Consider the following 20,432-nt stretch of genomic DNA (forward strand, 5'->3'; position numbering starts at 1 on the left):
TCTGTAACGTGGCATTTTTGGGGGGAACTGTATCCTTTTCTAAAGCTTTTGTTTTCTTTTACGAAGAATATTAACATAAACTAAGAGATCTTTTTTAAAAGAGCTATCTTGGTGGTGGGAGGGATAAATTAGGAGTTTGGGATTAACATATACACACTAATCTATATAAAACAGACAAGCAACAAAGTTCTCCTGTGTAGCCCAGGGAAGTACACTCAATATCTTGCAGTAACCTATAGCAGAAAAGAAGCTGAAAAATAATATATATATGGGTAACTGAATCACTGGGCTGCACACCTGAAACTAATACAACATTGTAAATCAACTATACTCCAAAAATTTTTTTAATAAAAAATTTTAAAAAGAGCTACCTTATATTTGGTTTTTTTATTGCATGTTCCTAAAAAAGGAAGAAAAAGCAACATAAAAACCATCTTACTAGGAGTTGATCCTCCTTGGGTATTTTGTTGACAGTTTCACCTCTTTTGCACATACAGTGTAACAGCGTGGGGCGCTGTGCCTGATTTTGAACCACAACTGACATTCCAACTCAGGATGTGGAAATCCGCCTGCGGCCAAGACTGTCTTCTTATCATGATCAGGAACAACAGTCAGGAACACACCATCCACATGCCCTTTACAGAAAGACAGCTCCAGGAGTGGCAGCTATTAACATAATCGACCAACCAACTCAGACAAAAGAATCAAAGAATCTATTTGCCAAGTGCTGTGATCCTCAGGGAAGGACTTCCCGTTCACTGTGACTTTCTTCGTACAAAGCTCAAAGATGATCACAACCTCAATAACAAAACAAGATTTAGTTATTACAGAGTAATTATATGCCACACTTGTGTTCTCTCTTCAATAAAAAAAGTGACCAGGAATGTCAAAATTGCAGATGGTTGAAAATGATAGCAATTTATTGCTGTGTATTGATTCTTTTAATAGCTTATCTTCTGAGGTATGTAGGTCCTTTTATTGAGCGGGGATTGAAGCCCATGTGCTGTTTTTATTTAGCTGTGATTTCCAAAAAAAACAACATGAAGTTGTAATATCTTCTGCCAAACAGAAACACAGACTCCACTGGGTTTTCACGATGCGTTAGATGTGTTAATTAACATAGTTCCTGCCTTAAATGAGCTGTTAATTAAATAGCCCACTCTCGTCCGGATTTTGACCTCACTGTTCCACCAAAGCTGTCCCGATGAGAAGACCGAGGACTCCCAAGTTACCAAGACTGGCCGCTGAGTCTCCACCTCTGTCTCCTTGACCTCTCAGCAGTGTTACCTTGATAGTTAAGCATCCCTCCTCCTCACGCTTTCTTTACTGGGCTCCCGGGACATCTCATATACTCTTGGTTTTCCTCCCACCTTGGGAGTTCCTCTTCCCATCTCATTTCTGGATCTTCCTCTTTTCCTGTGCTCCACGGCTCAGTCCCCAATCCTCTTTCCTTCTGTATCAAATCAGTGACTTCATGCAGGGTCAAGGGCCTCAACAGCATGTACATGCTAAAGATCCCCAAACTGCTTCTCCAGTGCAGGCATCGCCCAAATTCCAGACTCCAGTATCCAACCACAGACTCGGCACCTCCATGACATCGGCCAAGAGGCATTTTTAACTTCACATTTCCAGAATCCACCCTGATCCTCCCTGTTCTGAGCCCGGTTCTGAGCCTTCTCTATCTCATTCGGTGTCAACTCCATCATTCCAGTTGTTCAAACTAGAAATACCGGCGTCATTCTGAAGTCTTTCCTTCCTCTCTCATCACATTCCGGCCAGGAAACTCCAATGGACCTTCTTTCAATGTAGACTGAAATGAGCCACTTCTCATCACTCCAGCGTCTACCATCTTGGTCTGAGTTGCATCATCGCTTGTTAGATTAAAGCAAAAGCCTTCTAACTGAACTCTCAGCTTCACCCTCGTCCTTTGATAGTCCATCCTTATCACAGCAGTCAGAATGTGGGATCCTTTTAGAACAGGAGTAGGATCCTCTCTTCAGAACTCTTCAATCTATTCTCATCTCACACAGCGTAACTGTCACAGTCCTCGCATAGGCCCACAAGATGCTGTGTGATCTGGTCCTGGTTACCCCTCTCCTCCTGTTTTCTCTGCTCATCCACACTAGCCTCCGCGCTGTTTATCAATCACACCATACCTGGCCCTGCCTCAGGGCCTTTGCACTTACACCATTTAGCCTGGAATGCTCCTCCTTCACACCTACAGTGTGCGCAGACTTCTTTCAGGCCATCACTCGGAACTCTTCTCGAGAGCGAGACCTTACCTGTCTACCTACGCAAAATGTCAACTGTATACCCAGCATGCCCCGTCTTGTTTTACTATTTCTCATTTGCATTTATTATTAGTAATATGCTATATATTTAGCTCATTTATGTTGTATATTACCTGTCTTCCCCCGATGAAATGTGAGCCCATGACAAAAAGACTTTTGTGGTTTTGTTCACTACGATTTTGTTCACAGGTCACGGTCAGTAAATAGTTCCTCAATAAACTAGTTGGAATGTTTTTCCATTTGAATGTGTTATTTTTCAATAAACTCTAAACATGCTCTGTTTTCTTTTCCTACAGCTTAGAGTTCCATTTCTGATAGTCTTCTGAAATTTACATCCCAAAGGCCAACATCAGTATCTAGGAAGATGATTCTATCGAGAAGTCTCAAGGCACTTACTTTGCACTTAATAAGTCTGTAAAGCTATCAGGTGTCACACAGCTCATATCCATTTGGTTACGTTGCTTTCCTCATCTACCGTGCTCAACCTCACACCATATTTTCCCCATGTTGTAGAAACTGGACCACTTTCTAAAATTGGTTCCAACCAAATTCTATGCACCCCATGCTTCAGAGCTCATAATCCCTTCTGCTGCCCTAATTTACTTCCCTGAAACTTAATACATTTATGTATTTCCACAGTCATTAATTTTAACCCCAGCATGCCCAGCCCAGGTAATTTTTATGGGTCAATAGGACCAAACGTTCTTATTTTGATGATTAGACATTGTGTTTACATTAAAATCAATCCAAATTTAATTGTTGTGTGTTTAATTTTCTGCAGCTGTGCCTGATAGCAAAAAAAAAGAAAAGGAATGACAGGAGTTTGCTTGAATTTAGAAATTCATTCATCAGAGTAACTCAGTTTCTCTTGCTTAAAATTAAAATGAAAACATTCTCCTGTAAGTTCCATCTCAAAAATCACATTGACAAAATAATGGATAAAAATTACTCTAAATTTGTAGGAAAAACATGCGTACAAGGAAGGCTTAAAGAGAATGTATCAACAGATAAACGTTGGGTGATGGTACAAGTGATTTGCATTTTCCTCTTTGCAAAATCTCTGCAATAAATATGTATTACTTTTATAATCAGAAAGATAAAAAACATTATTTAGAAGTTAACTGTGTATAATTCTACGTTTTAGAAATCAACGTACGTTCTCAACTTAAGCAGTGTCTCCTAGCGAAGCGTGGAACTTACCAGTGTTACGCCATCATTATTTTTCTCATTAACATTTCCTCCACATGACAAGAAGTGTTTGACGTCTGTTAGCATGCTCATTGGTCTCTGAAGCTTCATCTGCCGCAGTGATGTCAGATCCACTCCTAGGGGGGAAAAGAGCCTTTTTCAAACTGAATGTACCCTGCTTCTCAGCTGCAGGGGGCAAACATTTAATTTTATCTTATATTTTTCAACGTGTTCCTTCCTCTTTGAAGCTCCTCTTCCAATGTGAATTCTCACTCAAAGCATCCATAATTGTTTCTCTTGGCATGCAGTCTTATTTCCAGCTAGAGTCTTGAATAATTTTCCTCTTATTATATCCCAAAATGTGATAGGATGCCTTAGCCATGGCAGGCTTTCAGTGGATTTCTGTTTTAGTATAAATCATCAGCATAGACTGCCCAAAGTATGGTAAAGTACCTGCATTGAATTGAAATGGGTTGTAAAGACACACTTTCTGTTCCCTATGATTTTCCTCATTAAAATAGTTGCTCCTAAAAGCAATGCAGTGTCCTGGAATAGAAAAAGGATTTAGCGGGAAAACTGGAAAATCCTGAATAAAGCCTGTAGTTTACTTAACAGTATTATTGTACCAACGTTAGCTTTCTTAGTGTGGATGAACACGCCACGGCTGTGTACATTTGTAATGCTAGGGGAATCTGGATAAAGGGTATGTGGGACCTCTTTGTACTATTTTTGCAACTTTCCTTCAAATTATTTTTTAAAGGATGCTCCAAATGATGGTTTCATGACTATTAATGTTAATAAGGAGAAATAAACTAAAATTGAGTGAAGACTGATAGCCCGGCTTCAACGAGGTGGGTGATTTATGCAGAGAAGACTCAGTTCAGCTCACCTGCTTATACCTCTATCCAGTATATATTTCAACCTGAGCTTTCATGGTGGTGTAACCCCCATGGTAGCGTATATCTCTGCATTTCTGCATCCCCTGTTCCTAACGTTGGTTCCTGGACGTAATAGGTGTTTACTAAGGGGAAATAATCCACCTCATTCCAAGTGAAAGTAATAATAACAGTCATAGTGAGATTAATGATGCTGCTGCCGAGGAGACGACATCTGTCCCTCAGCAAGTGTTTGCTATGAGCCAGCCACACTTCTGAGCAATTTCTATCTCTTATCTGATTGAGTCCTTGCCACAAACATGGAGAGAGAGCAGTGGGCTCGAGCAAAAAGGCTGGAGTGATCCTCCTGGCTGTGCCTGGTCTGTGGCCGACCTCCCCAGGGTGACTCTGGGAAAGTTACTTAGCCTGATTGTCTGTATCCTCCGTCACTCAGATACTAATACATATCCCAAAGGAACAAAGCTATGGGTAACGTTTATAAGACCTGTCTGCATGGCACGGCCCAGCATGGTGCCCATCGGCTGTCATGTCCCCCTAGAGCGCACCACGCCTGCCTCCCTACATCCCTTGTTCTCCGAGCCTGGATGAACTCCAGAGCAGAAATGCTCTGGAGTTCTAGTGCTGTGTCTTGCACTTACTATTTGTGCCAGTGGGGGCAGGTAACTTATCCTCTGCCTCAGTTTCCTCATGTGCAAAAGGGGCTGACAGTTTACTTCACCAGCTGTCGTGAGAATGAGTCAAAACACATACAGCATATAAAACAGGATTTAGCTTGCAGGAAGCACTCAATGAAAGGGACCTGTCATTTCATTACTAGTCAGCCTTCTGGTACATGGATCACCTGCCACGCATTTAGGAGTGTTTTTCTTTACAATAAGGAGGCAGGGAAAAACCAAACAAAATAAAGCCAAATGCAATATTTGAATAGTGTAGCTTGTTTCAAACACTCAGTTCAAAGCAAACCCATTTTAGTAGACACATGAATGAGAAACACCAAAGCCACACCTCAGCTTCCTCATCGTCAGACGCCATTGCAGAAGAACTGACAGATTTCCCTAATAGGCACATCGGAGGTCTCTAAACAACCAGCTAAAACTGGCACTCTATTCCTACTTTTAGGATTATGGAATTTGACACGTGAGTAATATCTGGAAAACACTGTTTCTCAGATGTCAGTGTTCAATTTTGCATATGCTGAAGTAGCAGAAAAACCTAATGGCTGCCCTACTCTAAGGCCATATTATTTTAACTTTCATAATATTGCATGTTTACTGAAGTGGTATGCATCTTTTAGAGAATTATTTAAACATGTAATTAAAATTGAGTGATAAAAAAAGAATAGGGCTCAAAGGTGAAAGACACAAATTAAAAGAGATTAGCTGTCACTCATTTCAGACTCATGCACATTACAACATATGAGGTGGAAACAACCTATTTCTGGTGACTGTTGTGAAGATATGAGGGGAATATTATGACATTGTACCCCATTATTTTAAAACTTTATTTTGAATCAAATATGATACCGATTAAGATGTGATTTTTAGATTTTTTCCGACGTGTTCAGGGAAAAGAAAACCACAGATCTATTTTTGGTAAGACAATAGAATGGAAATCCCCTCACTTCTTGGTCAAATTTCTTAAGATGCTTCTGGAAAAAAGCCAAACAAGATGACTACAGCCCATAAGAAATCTATTCTTTTGTAGTGGATAACGGGCCAATCCTCTCTTTTTGAAAAGAAGTTCCGTTTTATTTTCATACTGTTTCTTGAAAAAATTAATACATGCCCTGCTTAGATTTACTATTTTGAAAGGAATTTAGTAATTTTTTTGTTTAATTTCGGACATAAGAAACCAATCATTTACCTGAAATGCACAAGTTATTACATGTGATACTAATTACTACTACCTGATTACATTTGATTATATCAATAAATGCTTGTGAAGAACCGAAACTACATTAACATCTCAAGTCAATCTGAACCTTATCTTAACCTTCCTTAACTGACCCTCTCAAGGTAATATTGTTTTGTAACAATTCAGCGTTTCCTTTTCTCCATTATCCATCCTGTATCCGGGGTATTCTGTACTGCTATCACAGATAATTTTATCACTGTGCTATGACATGACCCACCCCATGGTTGTACCCTGGGGTTCCCTAAGCTCCGAGAATTGCATCTAATCTCAATTTTTGTCACTATGGTAAGCTTCTGAAGAGATCCCAGACTTGACGGAAGCAAAAAAGTGAAGCAGGCTAATGATGAAAGTTGTTCTAGCAAAAGAGAAATAAACCAGTTTAAGCCAAAACGGGGTTGTAACCTCTACCAAATCCTTTCCCCCAACTCTGACCACAGGCTTAATGTGGGACTGTCCCAGGCAAATCGGGATCACTGTCACCCCAATAATGGGATGATTCTGAAGGGGTGGGTGAAGGAACAGCACTTTGAATGAACTTTGTTAAGCAGGAGAAACGTACCAGGTCATTTGCAGACTGATGAATCTGGGAGTCTCTGAAAAACGCAGAGGGAGGGCTAAGTCTGGAGTTAAGAAGACCATTTTCCAAGGCTCTTCCAAAATAGAAAGACTGGGGTTTTATCTAGGGCAGTAATAGCGCGGCTGGTGAGATATGTGGACTTCTTAGAAAGATGTCAAGGAAAGAATCTGTAAGATTTGGTGACAATTCGACGTGAGGGATTCAGGAGAAGAAAAGTGATGTTCAGATACTCAGATTTCCGGGTGTAAAGGTAAAGAGAATACAGAGAGAGTGTGAAAGCACAACATGAAGGTCCACACTGGACACGTTATTTCAACTTGTCTGACATACAAGTCAAAGACACAAGACACGTAATGAAATTGCAGGTGCAATGCAGAAGGTCTTGCAAGATATCTAAGCTGCAAGAGTAGCCCTGGGGTCAGGTAGCTGCTAAGGACACTAGGAAGAGGGGAAGATGACCAGGGACGGTGTGTAGAGAGAAGATGCTCAAAGACAAAGCCTTGCGAACAACCAACTACGTAAGTGGTGCATCCAAAGGAAACTAAAAGAAGGGAGAAAAGCTATGGGGAGATCAGAGCAGGTGAGCCTTTTCATAGGAGAGTGTGATCAAGGTCACTGAACGTCACAGGGAGATGATGCAGGAGAGCAGAAAAGTGACAGCTGGATAGAGAGCCGAGGGCAGTGGCAATCACCGTAGGGACGTGTCCAGATCGGTAGGGGAGGAAGCAGAACTTCAATGGGCTCAGGAGAGGAAATTAGGAACTCAGAAGAATTATGAGCCCTTTTTCTCAAAGGATGGATTTGAAAGACAGGAGAAAGGGCCACGGGTGATGCTATATGAAGGGCAAAGTAAAAAGCGTTTGTTTTACTCTTCAGGGACTTGGAAACATAGACCTATGTGTCGTTTTCCACGGTGAGCATCTTTTCTGGACACCTTGAGCTCTCCCCGCAGTGCTTCCTTTCTCTGCTGGCTCATTTAATAATCAGTTACTGTCCTTGAACGCCAGCTGGCTTGTCGCGCACCGGAGATCTCATCTGCACCAGATGCTTGATCAGAACTCCTTGCTGTCTTGTTTTCCGGCCCAGCAAGCTCAGGCAGTGAGCTGAGGTTAATTGCCGTGACCAGGGGAACAGTGTATGCCAGCGGTGACAGTACGGTTAGAACCTGTGACCAGCGATTTTCCATGTAATCGGCGTGCTTGCTACCTGGCCTGTCTTCTCCCACACGTGTCCTCGTGTGACAGTGTGATAAGTACTCCGATTTGAAGCTGGATGATGCAGAGTGAGAATTCAAGGTTTTCCCCCGCCCAGTTAGAAGAACGCAGTGCACCAAATAATGAAAATCCCATCTTGGAACATTAGAAATTTCTAACAGTATCAGCCCATGCTGTCACAACCGATAGCTCTAAAAGCGCACCAACGGGACGGGGGAGGATGCAGAGAATAAATTGAATTAGACAGTATTTACTGGAACTACGGCAGCTGATCCAGATAAGGAGGAAGGATGTGGGCAGAAATGGAACCAGACTGTGAATGGGGTGAAGGAGGTGCAGAAAGATGAAAGGCAGAGGCCAATGCAACAGCAGGGACAAATGGAAAACAGAATTAAAAATGTAAGAGATATTAAAGCGCATTTGTTCCGGCAAACATGTATCTCACAAACGGATTGTGACAGCCATCGTCGTGACTGATTTTCTCCTAACCATTCAGAGTCAGTATCTCCTTCTCAATTTTTTCCTTAATCATTTTTTTCTTTTTTTTTTTTCTTTTCTTTTTTTTTTTTTTTGCTGTACGCGGGCCTCTCACTGTTGTGGCCTTTGCGGTTGCGGAGCACAGGCTCCGGACGCGCAGGCGCAGCGGCCATGACTCACGGGCCCAGCCGCTCCGCGGCATGTGGGATCCTCCCGGACCGGGGCACGAACCCGTGTCCCCTGCATCGGCAGGCGGACTCTCAACCACCGCGCCACCAGGGAAGCCCTCCTTAATCATTTTTAAATCAGCCTCTTAAAGGAATACTTATTTTTCTTTATATGGAATAGTAACACTGCTCTTGCAAACACTCAGCGTTCTTAGCAAACAAAATGCTCCCATGAGTTGGAAAGGTGAAGAAGTAAAGTTCATTCTTTTGCAAAGAAAGATACTTAATTTTAGTTTCCAAAGGGAAAGATACATGACTGTAGCTATTACAAATTCAGAACAATGAGAACAGGAAACGATCCCACTGAACTGGCACAGATAAATAAGAAAGCCGCGTTCCTCACTCAGATTCAGAATCGCGCACTCCAAGTTAAGTTTTGCAAAGATCCAAATGATAACCTTCCCAGCAGTGGAACAAGAAGTCACAGCTGACGAGCCGCGAGAAAGCACTACGTCCCTCCTGTAGGAGTGGGTACCAGGGAGTGACTCTTCCCCACGGCCCGTCACCCGGGGCCACGACTTGGTGACCCTCAGAACCACGGCACAGCTCACAGTTTCTCCAATGAAGATGACATCGCTCACCTTGCTTTCAGAATTAATGAGACAAGTTTTTTTTTAAGAATCCACGGCTGCTAAGCACTAGTTATTATTGTTCTAAGCCCTCCTGAGAATAAACCTTTGGAGACAAGTGATCTGGAGCTGGTACAGAGCACAGAGAGCAAAGAGGCAGATGTGCAGGCTTTTCTTAGAGGCAAGAAGGATAGGGTCTCAGGTACGACGTGCCTCTTAAATATGTTGACCTTTTTCTCTGACAAAAGATCATACTTGAAGGAACTGGAATTTCTTTGGTGTTCTTTATACCTGAAGAGCTGAAAGAAAGAAAAAGAAACGACGGGGCATACTCCCTTAGTTTAACACCATGTGGGGCTCAGGGTTCCAAACGCCTCACACTTCGCCAAGGCTGAACTCACTAGGGAAATTATACCCTCAGGCTGTGCAATTAAACGTTCTTTGTCAGCGAATACATTTGGGGGCCCAGCCTCATCGTTTCAGCCGGCACCATGACCGTGGGGCTTTCTTCTGACAAGGGTTGAGTTTCCATGTGTCCCCAGGAGTGGATGTTGGGATGCTGTGCAAACTGCCCTTGACTTTGGTCCTCACTCACCTGAGTGGGATTCTTCGGAGGCAGGACGCTCCTAAGAGAATACACTTCACATGAACCTCACGCTCATTAACTCAAAATTCACTTGTGCTGCTTCACTTCCCTTCCCCTCCCAGTGGAGAATAGATTATAATTACAAACCCAGTCCGGCTAATTATGGACTTTGGATGCCTGTTAAAAGGTCCCTGCACGGTTGGTCTCCAGATTTCTGCCAGCTTGCAAAACTGCACTGACTAAACCAACTATGAAACGCTGCACAGAACAAGACCTCATTTCACACAATCGAGGGAAACGACGTCCGTCTGAAATCATGTAAGCACACCTAAAATATATACACTTAAATTCTACCGCCCTATCTCTTCTTCTATCTTTCTATGGTTTCTCAAGGCATCTGCCTACCATTTTCATCCAGGTAGGTCAATAGGATGGAGCTCGATTCTGTCCCTTCCGTGGTATAGTCCAGTGGGATATTTCCATTGACGTCCTGGAGAAGGACATTAGCTCCAGCCTGTAAGTGAAACCGAACAAATTTAACATTATATATACTGTTAACATAGAAAGCAGATCCAAACTTTCATTTCTATCTTATTGAGGAAACAGACCCAGAAAAGTTTACATTAGATACAGCCGGCAGGATCACATAGCAAATTGGAATTATTTTTGAAGACAAATTATATTAGATACTTTGTGAGAAACTCTCATGGTCCAAAAAGGTTCAACTGACCCTTGAGAGGCAAGACCCTAGCCGCCAGTACACTCCTCCCCACACCCCTTGCCAAACCCAGAGTACCCAATCCCTGGCTGCTAAACCGGGCACGCCTCTATGCTGGCTGCCCTAGACATGCCTGGTTGTCCTAACACAAGAGAAGTGGCCCTGCCTTCAGAGTCTGAACGGAGAGCTCCTGTATGAACTTTGATCTTCCCCAAACTATCCTGTTAAATCTTCAAGCTCCTTGCTCTCCACAGAAACTCATTTGAGAGCTGTTCTCACACGACAGTCGTTTTAATAGAGGCTGAGCTAATGGCTTCTGGTTGGTTTTCCTCTTTCCAAAAACTGTTTTCCAACAAAAAGCATAATCTGTAGACATTAATGGATGGAACATATTACATACGACGATCACACACCTTTTAGCTTCAAAGGGCTCTCCCTCAAGCACCTCTCAGCCCACCGCTTGACTCTTTGCGCATCCCAGCCTAAATACAATGATAGACGCGCTTTCATTCTTAAAAATGTAGTCACATCAATTGTCACCCTTGCTCTACATTCTTTAATGAGCTCCGTAAAATTTATCAGGCAAGATTTCCTGTAGGCCTCCTCCCAATAACCTGTCACTAAACTCAGGCCAAACAAATGAAAGTTTCACCCTATTCTTCTTCCTGGAGTCTGTATTGCAATGTGGATACAGTTAATATGGTTCATGTAATATCCAAATTCATAACTTTACATAAAAAGGAACATCACATTAATAGCTTTATATATTAAAATGTGGGGTTTTGCCGTGTGTGTGTGTGTGTGTGTGTGTGTGTGTGTGTGTATCTATATACTGCTTTCCTATGCCTTAGCAAGTCTGCACAGGCTTTCCAAAAGACTGCTGTAATATAGTAAAAAGAAAATTAAAAAGTAGGTCAAAGTGGTAGCATATTCCCTCCACGTAAGTTGTACTGCTCACCTTACCATCCAGAGTGAACCACATTATATTTTCTATAACCATATGAAGATACTTCTTTATTTGAACAGGTCAAGTTAGATATTTCAGATTTCCCTTACCTAAGGAAAACGTCATCATAAGGTCCTAAAGATTTCAGATTATCTTCTTAGTGCATTTCATTTTGTTTCGGTTATTCAGAGTTTGAAAAGAAGTTACTTGAGGCAATAGTCTTAAGTAGACTTTGCTAATGATTCCTTTCCTTTAGTCTCCAGCCAGGAGAATAACGTTTTGCATATCTACCCACGCTTCATTGGTTAATCAATTAAGACACAGAACTACAGGGCATCCTTGCTGATTTCAATACTAAGAGGTGGGAGATAATCAGGTTACTCTTTTTTGCCAAGGCGTAGACGTTTCAGAGAGGATCTTATCAAACATCTGGGCGGCAGATGACAGTATAATTGAGTCACATATTATCAATAACAGCAAAAATAAACAGGCGAGCAACGTGATGCCCAGGGAGAGGGGGCACTGGGGGAGAATATTTTCTATTCTCCCAGGAGTAATGAGGCTCTTTCAAAGAGAGCGTGAAACTGAAACGCGGTGCTGAATATTTTAGTTGGGTTCATTCATTGAAATTTCAACCCGTTAATCCCCCACTGGTCTGTACTGCTGAATGACCAGGTGTTATTTCCTGTAGAGACCTTCCTGGGGGGTCGGGGACTTCCCTAATCACAGATCACATCTCATTCCTCTTCACATGCCCAAAGGTGCCCGGGACATACTAGGCCCTAAAAACAACTGACTGAGACAAACTGAAAAATAAGCAAACGTTGAACTTAAACTAATTACTAAAAATTGAGGCAACGAATTATGTTTTTCGTGATAATTATTAAGTTTCCTGCCTTCACTCTTTCTAGATGGATGACAATTGTGGGAGACCTTTTCTCCCTTCTTTCCCCTTTCCATCAGTCCCTCCCTCCCTCCCCCCTCCCTCCCCTCCCCCCTCCCTCCCCCCCCTTCCCTCCCTTTCTTTCTTTCCTTGCCACTGGACATGGGTGAGACACCCCAGCTGCAGTGGCTCTACCCCCACCACTCAACTATCTGGTCTTAGTAGATGTCCCTAGAAGAGCTGATTCACGTGCCACAAAACATGTGTCCACATGATCCCCTGAAAAAGCTGTATTTCTTGACTTAGAATTCTGAAATTGTACATATATATATAAAAACCCCATTGATAAGATTCATGGCTGATTACTACTCTTAGTCTGACTAACTCAGAAGGTAATGTGTTGTTAATGGGTCCCTCCGGAACTAAGACTAAGGCAAGTCCTTCAGTTGTGGCTTCAAGAAAATAAATCACGTCGTGATTGATTTCATCAGGGAAGTAAATGTTATATTATGCAAAAGCAAACCCCTCAAATGCTTTGGCAGTTGAGGACTGCATAGTTCCTACTGGGAGCCTGAATACATTTCCTTTCTCATTATGCAAGCTGGAAGGCCACCCCATCTCCAATTTGTCCTACACTCTGTTCCTGGAGTATTGGAAATAGAACTCAAATGCCTCATTCTTCTCAAGTAGGAATCTTATTTACTGCATGTCAGATGACATACGAACAAATAAATGCACATTTCCTGTAAATAAACATTTTATTAGTTTATGTAGCAATTTAATGTCAATGAATAAACTTGCCGATTGTTTCATTTAGTAATAATTCCCCAGCACATTAAAACTGAAATTTTAATGACAGGTACCTGGTGGACTTTTAATAAGCAAATACCACTTTTTTAATATAAAACTTTATTGGAGTGTAATTGCTTCACAATGCTGTGTTAGTTTCTGTTGTACAACAAAGTAAATCAGCCGTATGCACACATATGTCCCCATATCCCCTCCCTCTTGAGCCTCCCTCCCACCCTCCCTATCCCACCCCTCTAGGTCATCACAAAGCACCGAGCTGATATCCCTGTGCTATGCGCCTACTTCCCACTAGCTAACTATCTTACATTTGGTAGTGTATATATGTCGCTGCTACTCTCACAATGTAATCCCTATCAAACTACCGATGGCATCTTTCCCAGAATTAGAATAAAAATTTTACAATTCGCATGGAAACACCAAAGACCCCGAACAGCCAAAGCAATCTTGAGAAAGAAAAATGGAACTGGAGGAATCAGGCTCCCTGACTTCAAATTATACTACAAAGCTATAGTAATCAAGACAGTATGGTACTGACACAAAAACAGAAATATAGATCAATGGTACAAGACAGAAAGCCCAGAGATAGGCCCATGCACATATGGTCACCTAATTTATGACAAAAGAGGCAAGAATATACAATGGAGAAAAGACAGCCTCTACAATAAGTGGTGCTGGGAAAACTGGACAGCTACATGTAAAAGAATGAAATTAGAACACTACCTAACACTATACACACAAATACCACTTTTTATATGCAAATAATTTTAGTACCTTTTTATTTTGATATAACTTCAAGTTTACTCCAAGTTGCAAGAATAGTACAAAGAAGTCCCATATATCTGTTATGGGTTGAATTACATCCCCCAAAAAAGCAATGTTGAAGCCCTAACCCCTGGTACCTGTGAATGTGAACTTATTCGGAAATAGGACCACTGCTGATGAGAATAGCTAAGATGCAGTCATTCTGGAGTAAAGTAAATGACAGGTGTCCTTACAAAAAGAGGGTTATTGGGGACACAGACACAGAGGATGAGACAGCCATGTGAGGATCGAGGCAGAGATTGCAGTGACACTGCCACAAGCCATTGAGTACCTGAGACCACCAAGAGCTCAAAGAGACACAGAAGGATGCTTTCCCATAAGTTTCAGAGGGAGCACGACCCTGCCAACACCTCGACTTTGGACTTCTGGCCTACAGAACTGTGAGACAACAAGTTGCTTGAAACCACCCAGTTTGTAGAACTGCATAATGGCAACACTAGGAAACCCTTTACCCAACTTCACCAATTATTTACACTTTTCCCCTATTTTTGCTTTCTCTGTCTCTTTTATTTTTCCTGAATCTTGTAAAAGTGAGTCACAGGCACCATGTCCCTTTACCCCTAAATATTTTAGTATGTACATCATGAAAATAAGGATATTCTTTTGCGTAAGTGTTATCAAAATCAGAAAGTCTGGCATCACTAAATTCCATTATATAAAGCACAGTCCACATCCAAGTTTCATTAATTTTTTCAATGACATCCTTGATCGCTATCACCCCGTGGCTCAGGACAGAATGAGGGGTTACCTGGGGCATTTTCTTTTCCTTTCTCTTTAGCCTTCTTCCACTTGAAACAGTTCTTCTGTCTTCTTCTTTAAGACCTTCTCTCATAGATCCTTCCGATGAGATTTTTGGCAGGCAACCACAGAGGGGATACTGTGTTCTTCCCATGGTGCCTTTTCATTTAAGGCCCACCCAGATCTCTCTCCCACCTCAAAATCCTTAATCACATTTGCAAAGTCGTTTCTGCCACGTAAGACTAAAACATTTTTACAAAAAGGGAACAGTGCCTTTTTCTTCCAAAGGGTTCCTAACAGACTATGTTACTGTAAGTTATGTACATAATCTGCTTCTGGAAGTTGGATTTTACTCCTGTTAGTCAATTCTTCCCTATAATTAGTTTAAATGAGGTTTTATTCTTAGTAAGATTTAAGGGACATTACAATGGTGATCTGACTGGAAGATGAAGATGGAGAGGGCTTTCTCCCTCGTCCTGGAATGAGTGACAACCATGGGAAAAATTTGCACACCAGGATCAGGGCAAGTGGTGTAACTATGATGTAAAGGTGAGAAGAGCACGTAGTACAAAGTATATTGACTTTGGACCACAACCTGTATTTGAATCCTAGCTTTCCCATGAATATTGTTACCTCAGGAGGTTAGGGTGTCTGATCCAGTGGTATGTGGTCTTTGAAGAGTTTTGTTTTTAAAATAAACGACATAGGCAGCTTGGGGAAAAAAAAAAAAAAAAAAAAGGTGCCAGAAGACTCCTGATGTTCCTTGACCCGGTGGTGATGAAGGTAACTTTGATCACTTGGTTGACTGATGTTTTTAGACTGTCAAGTTGCAGCTGAGAACCCATGGGTTCATACTGATATCAGTAACGAAATGAATCCCTGACTACAGGGGAGAAGAAAGCTCTTCCTTGTGATAGAATACCAACTGGTACATGTAGCAGGAATGATAAGGTTAGAATTTAGCATTCATTAGAGTAATAATTCAGATGAGAGTCACCAGGGGATGCTAAAACTATTGGAAATACTGGAGTATTGGAAAGGTCAAAGTTTGGGAGAATCGTTGATGAGGAATAAGATATTTACAGTCTGCAAACACCTTGCCACAAAATATTCCATTTAAATATAAAAATGCTGGCATCAAACATGATAGGGAAAACAGAAAAATGTGAGTGGGTATTTGGTGCTTTTGAACTGCAGAGAGTTTCTCTGCTTTTTTTAATTGAAGTAGAGTTGATTTACAATGTTGTGTTAACTTCTGCTGTACAGCAAAGTGACTCAGTTATACATTCTTTTTTATATTCTTGTTTATCCCAGGAGTTTCTCTTCTTTGAATAGGAAATTTTGTACTCCTGTGCTAAGGTAAAGGTTATCCCAAACCAATATATAACACACACGCAATTATTTTAGGACAGAGAACATGCTATTGGCATCCTGTAAGCTTTTGTTTTAAGGACACTGGGAATTGTATTGTGAGGCCAGAGAGTGTCTCTAATCTCCCTCACATCTTCCAAGTGCCACGTCGTCTGGACCCCATCGTCCCTCCAACCCATTATTTCCACCGGCCTCTGGCTCACTGTCCTCCAGCCACACAGGCCTCCTTCCTGTCCCTCACGTAATGCCCGGCTCCCACTGACTTCACCTGCTGGTCCAGCTGCCTGGAACACTTTCTCCCTTGGGCATCTTGAGATGGCTGTTCCTTTACAGCTTCTTCATCGAATCGCTGTTTAAAAGTCCCCATCCCCCAATACTTCATCACTTCACATCACCTTACTCTGTTCTAATTTTCTCACAGTGATGATTATGATCCAATGTCTTAAGCACACACATATGTACTTACTGACAATATCCCACACTAGATTTCGAGCTCCATGAGAGAAAATACTTTGATATTTCTATATCTCCGGGATCTAATACAGGCTCTATGTGCTCAGAAAACAATTATTAGTAAATAAATGAATGAATTATTAAAACTGTTAAATTATGTATTTATATATCTTTTTTCTATTTATATATTTATTTTTTTTTATTTTATCACTAAAAATTTGAAATGTTAGAACTTTCATTTTGTTTTGTGTTCTTATCAAACTTTCATTTTGGACACTGAAATTTGAATTTCACATAATTTTCACAGATCACAAAATATTCTTCTTTTTTTTTAATAAACTTTATTTTATTTTATTTTTTGGCCACACTGCACGGCATATGGGATCTTAGTTCCCTGACCAGGGAGCGAACCAGTGGCCCCTGCAGTGGAAGCGTGGAGTCTTACCCACTGGACTGTTAGGGAAGTCCCTCTTCTTCTCTTGATATTTTCCACCATTTAAAAATGGAAATGTTAGCTTACAGGCCATCAAAACAGAGAGTGGGCTGGATTTGTCTCACGGGGCCTACCTAGTTTGCAGACCCTTGGAAAAGAATAAAATCTAGAATGTCAAACACAGAAGAATACAAGCTCTCAAAATCTTGTTTAAAATTTGAGCTCCATTATTTGCATTTCTTTTCTTTTTTTCCAGCTTTATTAGGATATAATTGGCATAGAACACTAAGATGTATGACGTGACGATGTGACATAGGTATATACTGTAAAACTGTAGCTTTTTAAAATCCGCGGTTTTAATTCTAGGAAAAGCTATTTCTTAACACGTTCATGGCTACTGTATCCCTTTTCTAAATAATCTATTCAAGTGCTTCGGCTATTTAAAAATTGAGACTGTATATCTGTTAATATTTTAAAGTGCTTATAATATTTTAGCACAAACTCTACGGCGGAAAGAGCAAAAATTGTAAAAACCAACCTATTGGCATAGTTGCATATTCAGACATAATAAACCATAAAGGGCTAATCAAACTTAATTTGATTTTCATTATGTTTTTCGCAAATATAATCATCTGACACATGACATAAATTGTTTGATTTAAATTTGACTCCAAACTATATTGTAAAATACTTTGTACTATAATCCATACCCTATAAAATTTGGGGGTACATTTAGCTTATCGCCTCCAAGAAACCAGTTAAAGATTGTCCCCACATTTTTCCAATTCATTTGATCAAAAATACCCTGTGTTTGGGAAATGCAATAATATTCACTGCTGAACTATTCATGGAGTCTCATATTAAATAAGAAAACTTTCTATCCTACAAGCAATGCACGCTCAAAAGAAAGGGAAATATTTAGATAAAAACAAGAAAACTAAATGGGGTTTCTTACACAGAAGAAGTCTGTAAATTTGTACGTCTGTATTGTCCACTATTTTGCATTAATTAAGGTAAAAAGTTTGGTGAAACTATTGGAAAATGGAACGTTAGAACACAGGGAGCTGCAACACAGGAACACAAAGGATGGGGAGGTGTGGGTTAGAGGTGGTGGAAAACGGGAGAAATGGGGGGAATCTGGCTTGGCCTCAGGGAAGGCTCGCTCTGAGTGCCGGGTTTCGGCTCACTGGTTTTGTGACCAAGGGCAAACCACCCAGTTCTGCCCTTCAGTTTGCAAAGTGGAGCCAACTCTTAGTCTATAATGTGTAGGAGAGTTATCTTCAGTATAAGCCTATGCGGTACCCAGCCCAGGGCTAGGCACTCAACAAATGGTAGTTACCCTAATAATTAATCGGAAGAGAAAGAATATCTTATTATATATGTTATTTGCAAAGACAACCATTAGATCACCCATCCTTCTCGGCAAGCACAGTTTTTAGCTAGGTTTAAGAATTAAAATCCGGAAAATGGGACAGAATGAAAAAATTGCGAAGACATAGGACCGTACAGCCCAGAGCTCTTTGAAATATTAAAGATGGCAGGTTTGGTTTGGTTGGATTTCTCTCTTGCACCCCGCTTACTTTTTTTTGAATTTATTTTTGGCTGTGTTGGGTCTTCGTTGCTGCGCGCGGGCTTTCTCTAGTTGCGGCAAGCGGGGGCTACTCTTTGTTGCAGTGTGTCGGCTTCTCACTGTACTGGCTTCTCTTGTTGCGGAGCACGGGCTCTAGGTGCGTGGGCTTCAGTAGCTGTGGGGTGCAGGCTCAGTAGTTGTGGCTTGTGGGCTCAGTAGTTGTGGCTCACGGGCTCTTCAAGGAATTCATGGAAAAGACTCTGACAAGTACAGGTTTCTGGTAACTGACCGTACTGCTGAACTGCATGAATAAGCATTTTCAGAACTCTAATGGAAAACTGATGAATTCATAAAAGTGCCAACAAAAGATCAAGATGAAAGAAAAAATTAATTACATGGGACTGAGGGAACTGATGAGGATGAGTATAATTTTTGTGACTTTCTGTTTGAAGTAAAAAAAAAAAAAAAAAGACAAGCAAACCCAAAGAGTCCCCCAAAATTGAAACCTAAAATCATGAAGAAAAAGGATGGTAGATAATCACCCAAAAGGGCAAGCAGATGCCGTCAGAGACGACAAATGCTCACGTTTCTGTGTAGTACCTGCCCTCTCTACTCTGCATCATTGTATACTCTTTATTATTCTTGAAATAGACAGTTGGCAAGAATGCTATTTTATTCTGAATACTCAAGCCACCAAAAGGAACTGGTGAAGAAACACATAAACCTGGCTACCCCAAGCCGTTGAATTGCAATCTCTTTCCCCAAACCTCAGCTGAGACATCAGAGTTGAAATCCCTGCAGCAGTCAGAGGGATGCTGTCAGGTACGGCGTGTACCAGCAGAAACCTGTAACAGAGTGAATTAGCCCTGACAGCCACCCGTGAAAAGGGCTGAGAAGGAAGGACTCATTGTCTGGGCACAGGCCTTCCTGTCCCTCCTGTTACCTGAATCAGACCAACCAGAGGACTGCTGAGCTGCTACCTGCCTGAGATCATGAAAACTTAGTGAACCGAAGCAGAAATTTCATGCATCTCTGGTCCCAAGCAGAGACTTTCCCACCAGTTTCCATTGTTTAATAAGCAGTGACAGAAAACTAGGAGCACGTAATTTTCCTTTGGATTCTAGATTTTTGGGCAGATAACATAGGAGGTGATACCGCTGGGGAATCCATTTATTCATTAAGGAACTATGCATTCAGCGCTAATTATGATGAAAGTGTGCTTTGAGATTTTAATGATTGCAACTTTTTATGGTAATAAAAAATTAAAAACCTGTATTAATTTTTACAGCTCCCTCTGCAAACATCCTGAGGTCAGTAATTATTACTTTGGGAGCACATAAATATTTATGTGTAGCATGGCTGCCATGCTAAGTAACAAACCACGCCAAGAAAAGAAAACCTGTAAGAAAGAAAAGGTAATTGTAGAATTCCAAGGGACTGGGGTGTGAATGGCATTTACGTTCACGCTAAAGAAACCTCTAATACTAACCTGACAGAAGTTTGCGGTGATGAAAAGGGGAAGACGGGCACATGGGCAGAATGGGTGTATCCAGCGGGGGCTGGGAGTGTCAAACAATAGCTGAATCCCTGTCTTCTAGACTGAATATGAAAAATCAAGGTGTAGCAATATTAACATAGTTATTTAACACGAAATACATACAAAAGTCAGAGGAACCATCTAAAAGAGTTGAAGGTGGTTGTATTTGGGAAGAAAAATTCGAAGGGTAGAGCTGAAGGGAACGGCTGAGT

General features: G+C 41.2%; 1 protein-coding gene across 1 annotated transcript in view; it reads right to left on the reverse strand.

Annotated features, from left to right (window-relative positions):
- Positions 1–20,432, reverse strand: part of MYO16 (myosin XVI) — a 401,807-nt gene that overhangs the window by 311,446 nt on the left and 69,929 nt on the right. The window contains exons 4-5 of the mRNA XM_022576783.3: positions 10,345–10,453; positions 3,492–3,616 (exon numbers count right to left, since the gene is read on the reverse strand). Of these exons, the coding sequence (XP_022432491.1) occupies positions 3,492–3,616; positions 10,345–10,453 (234 nt within the window). The remainder of the gene's footprint in view (positions 1–3,491; positions 3,617–10,344; positions 10,454–20,432) is intronic.

The sequence above is a fragment of the Delphinapterus leucas genome, chromosome 18 (genome assembly GCF_059928025.1).
Source record: "Delphinapterus leucas isolate spDelLeu-1000000601 "Yukka" chromosome 18, BTC_Dleu_Yukka2, whole genome shotgun sequence".
NCBI lineage: Eukaryota > Metazoa > Chordata > Mammalia > Artiodactyla > Monodontidae > Delphinapterus > Delphinapterus leucas.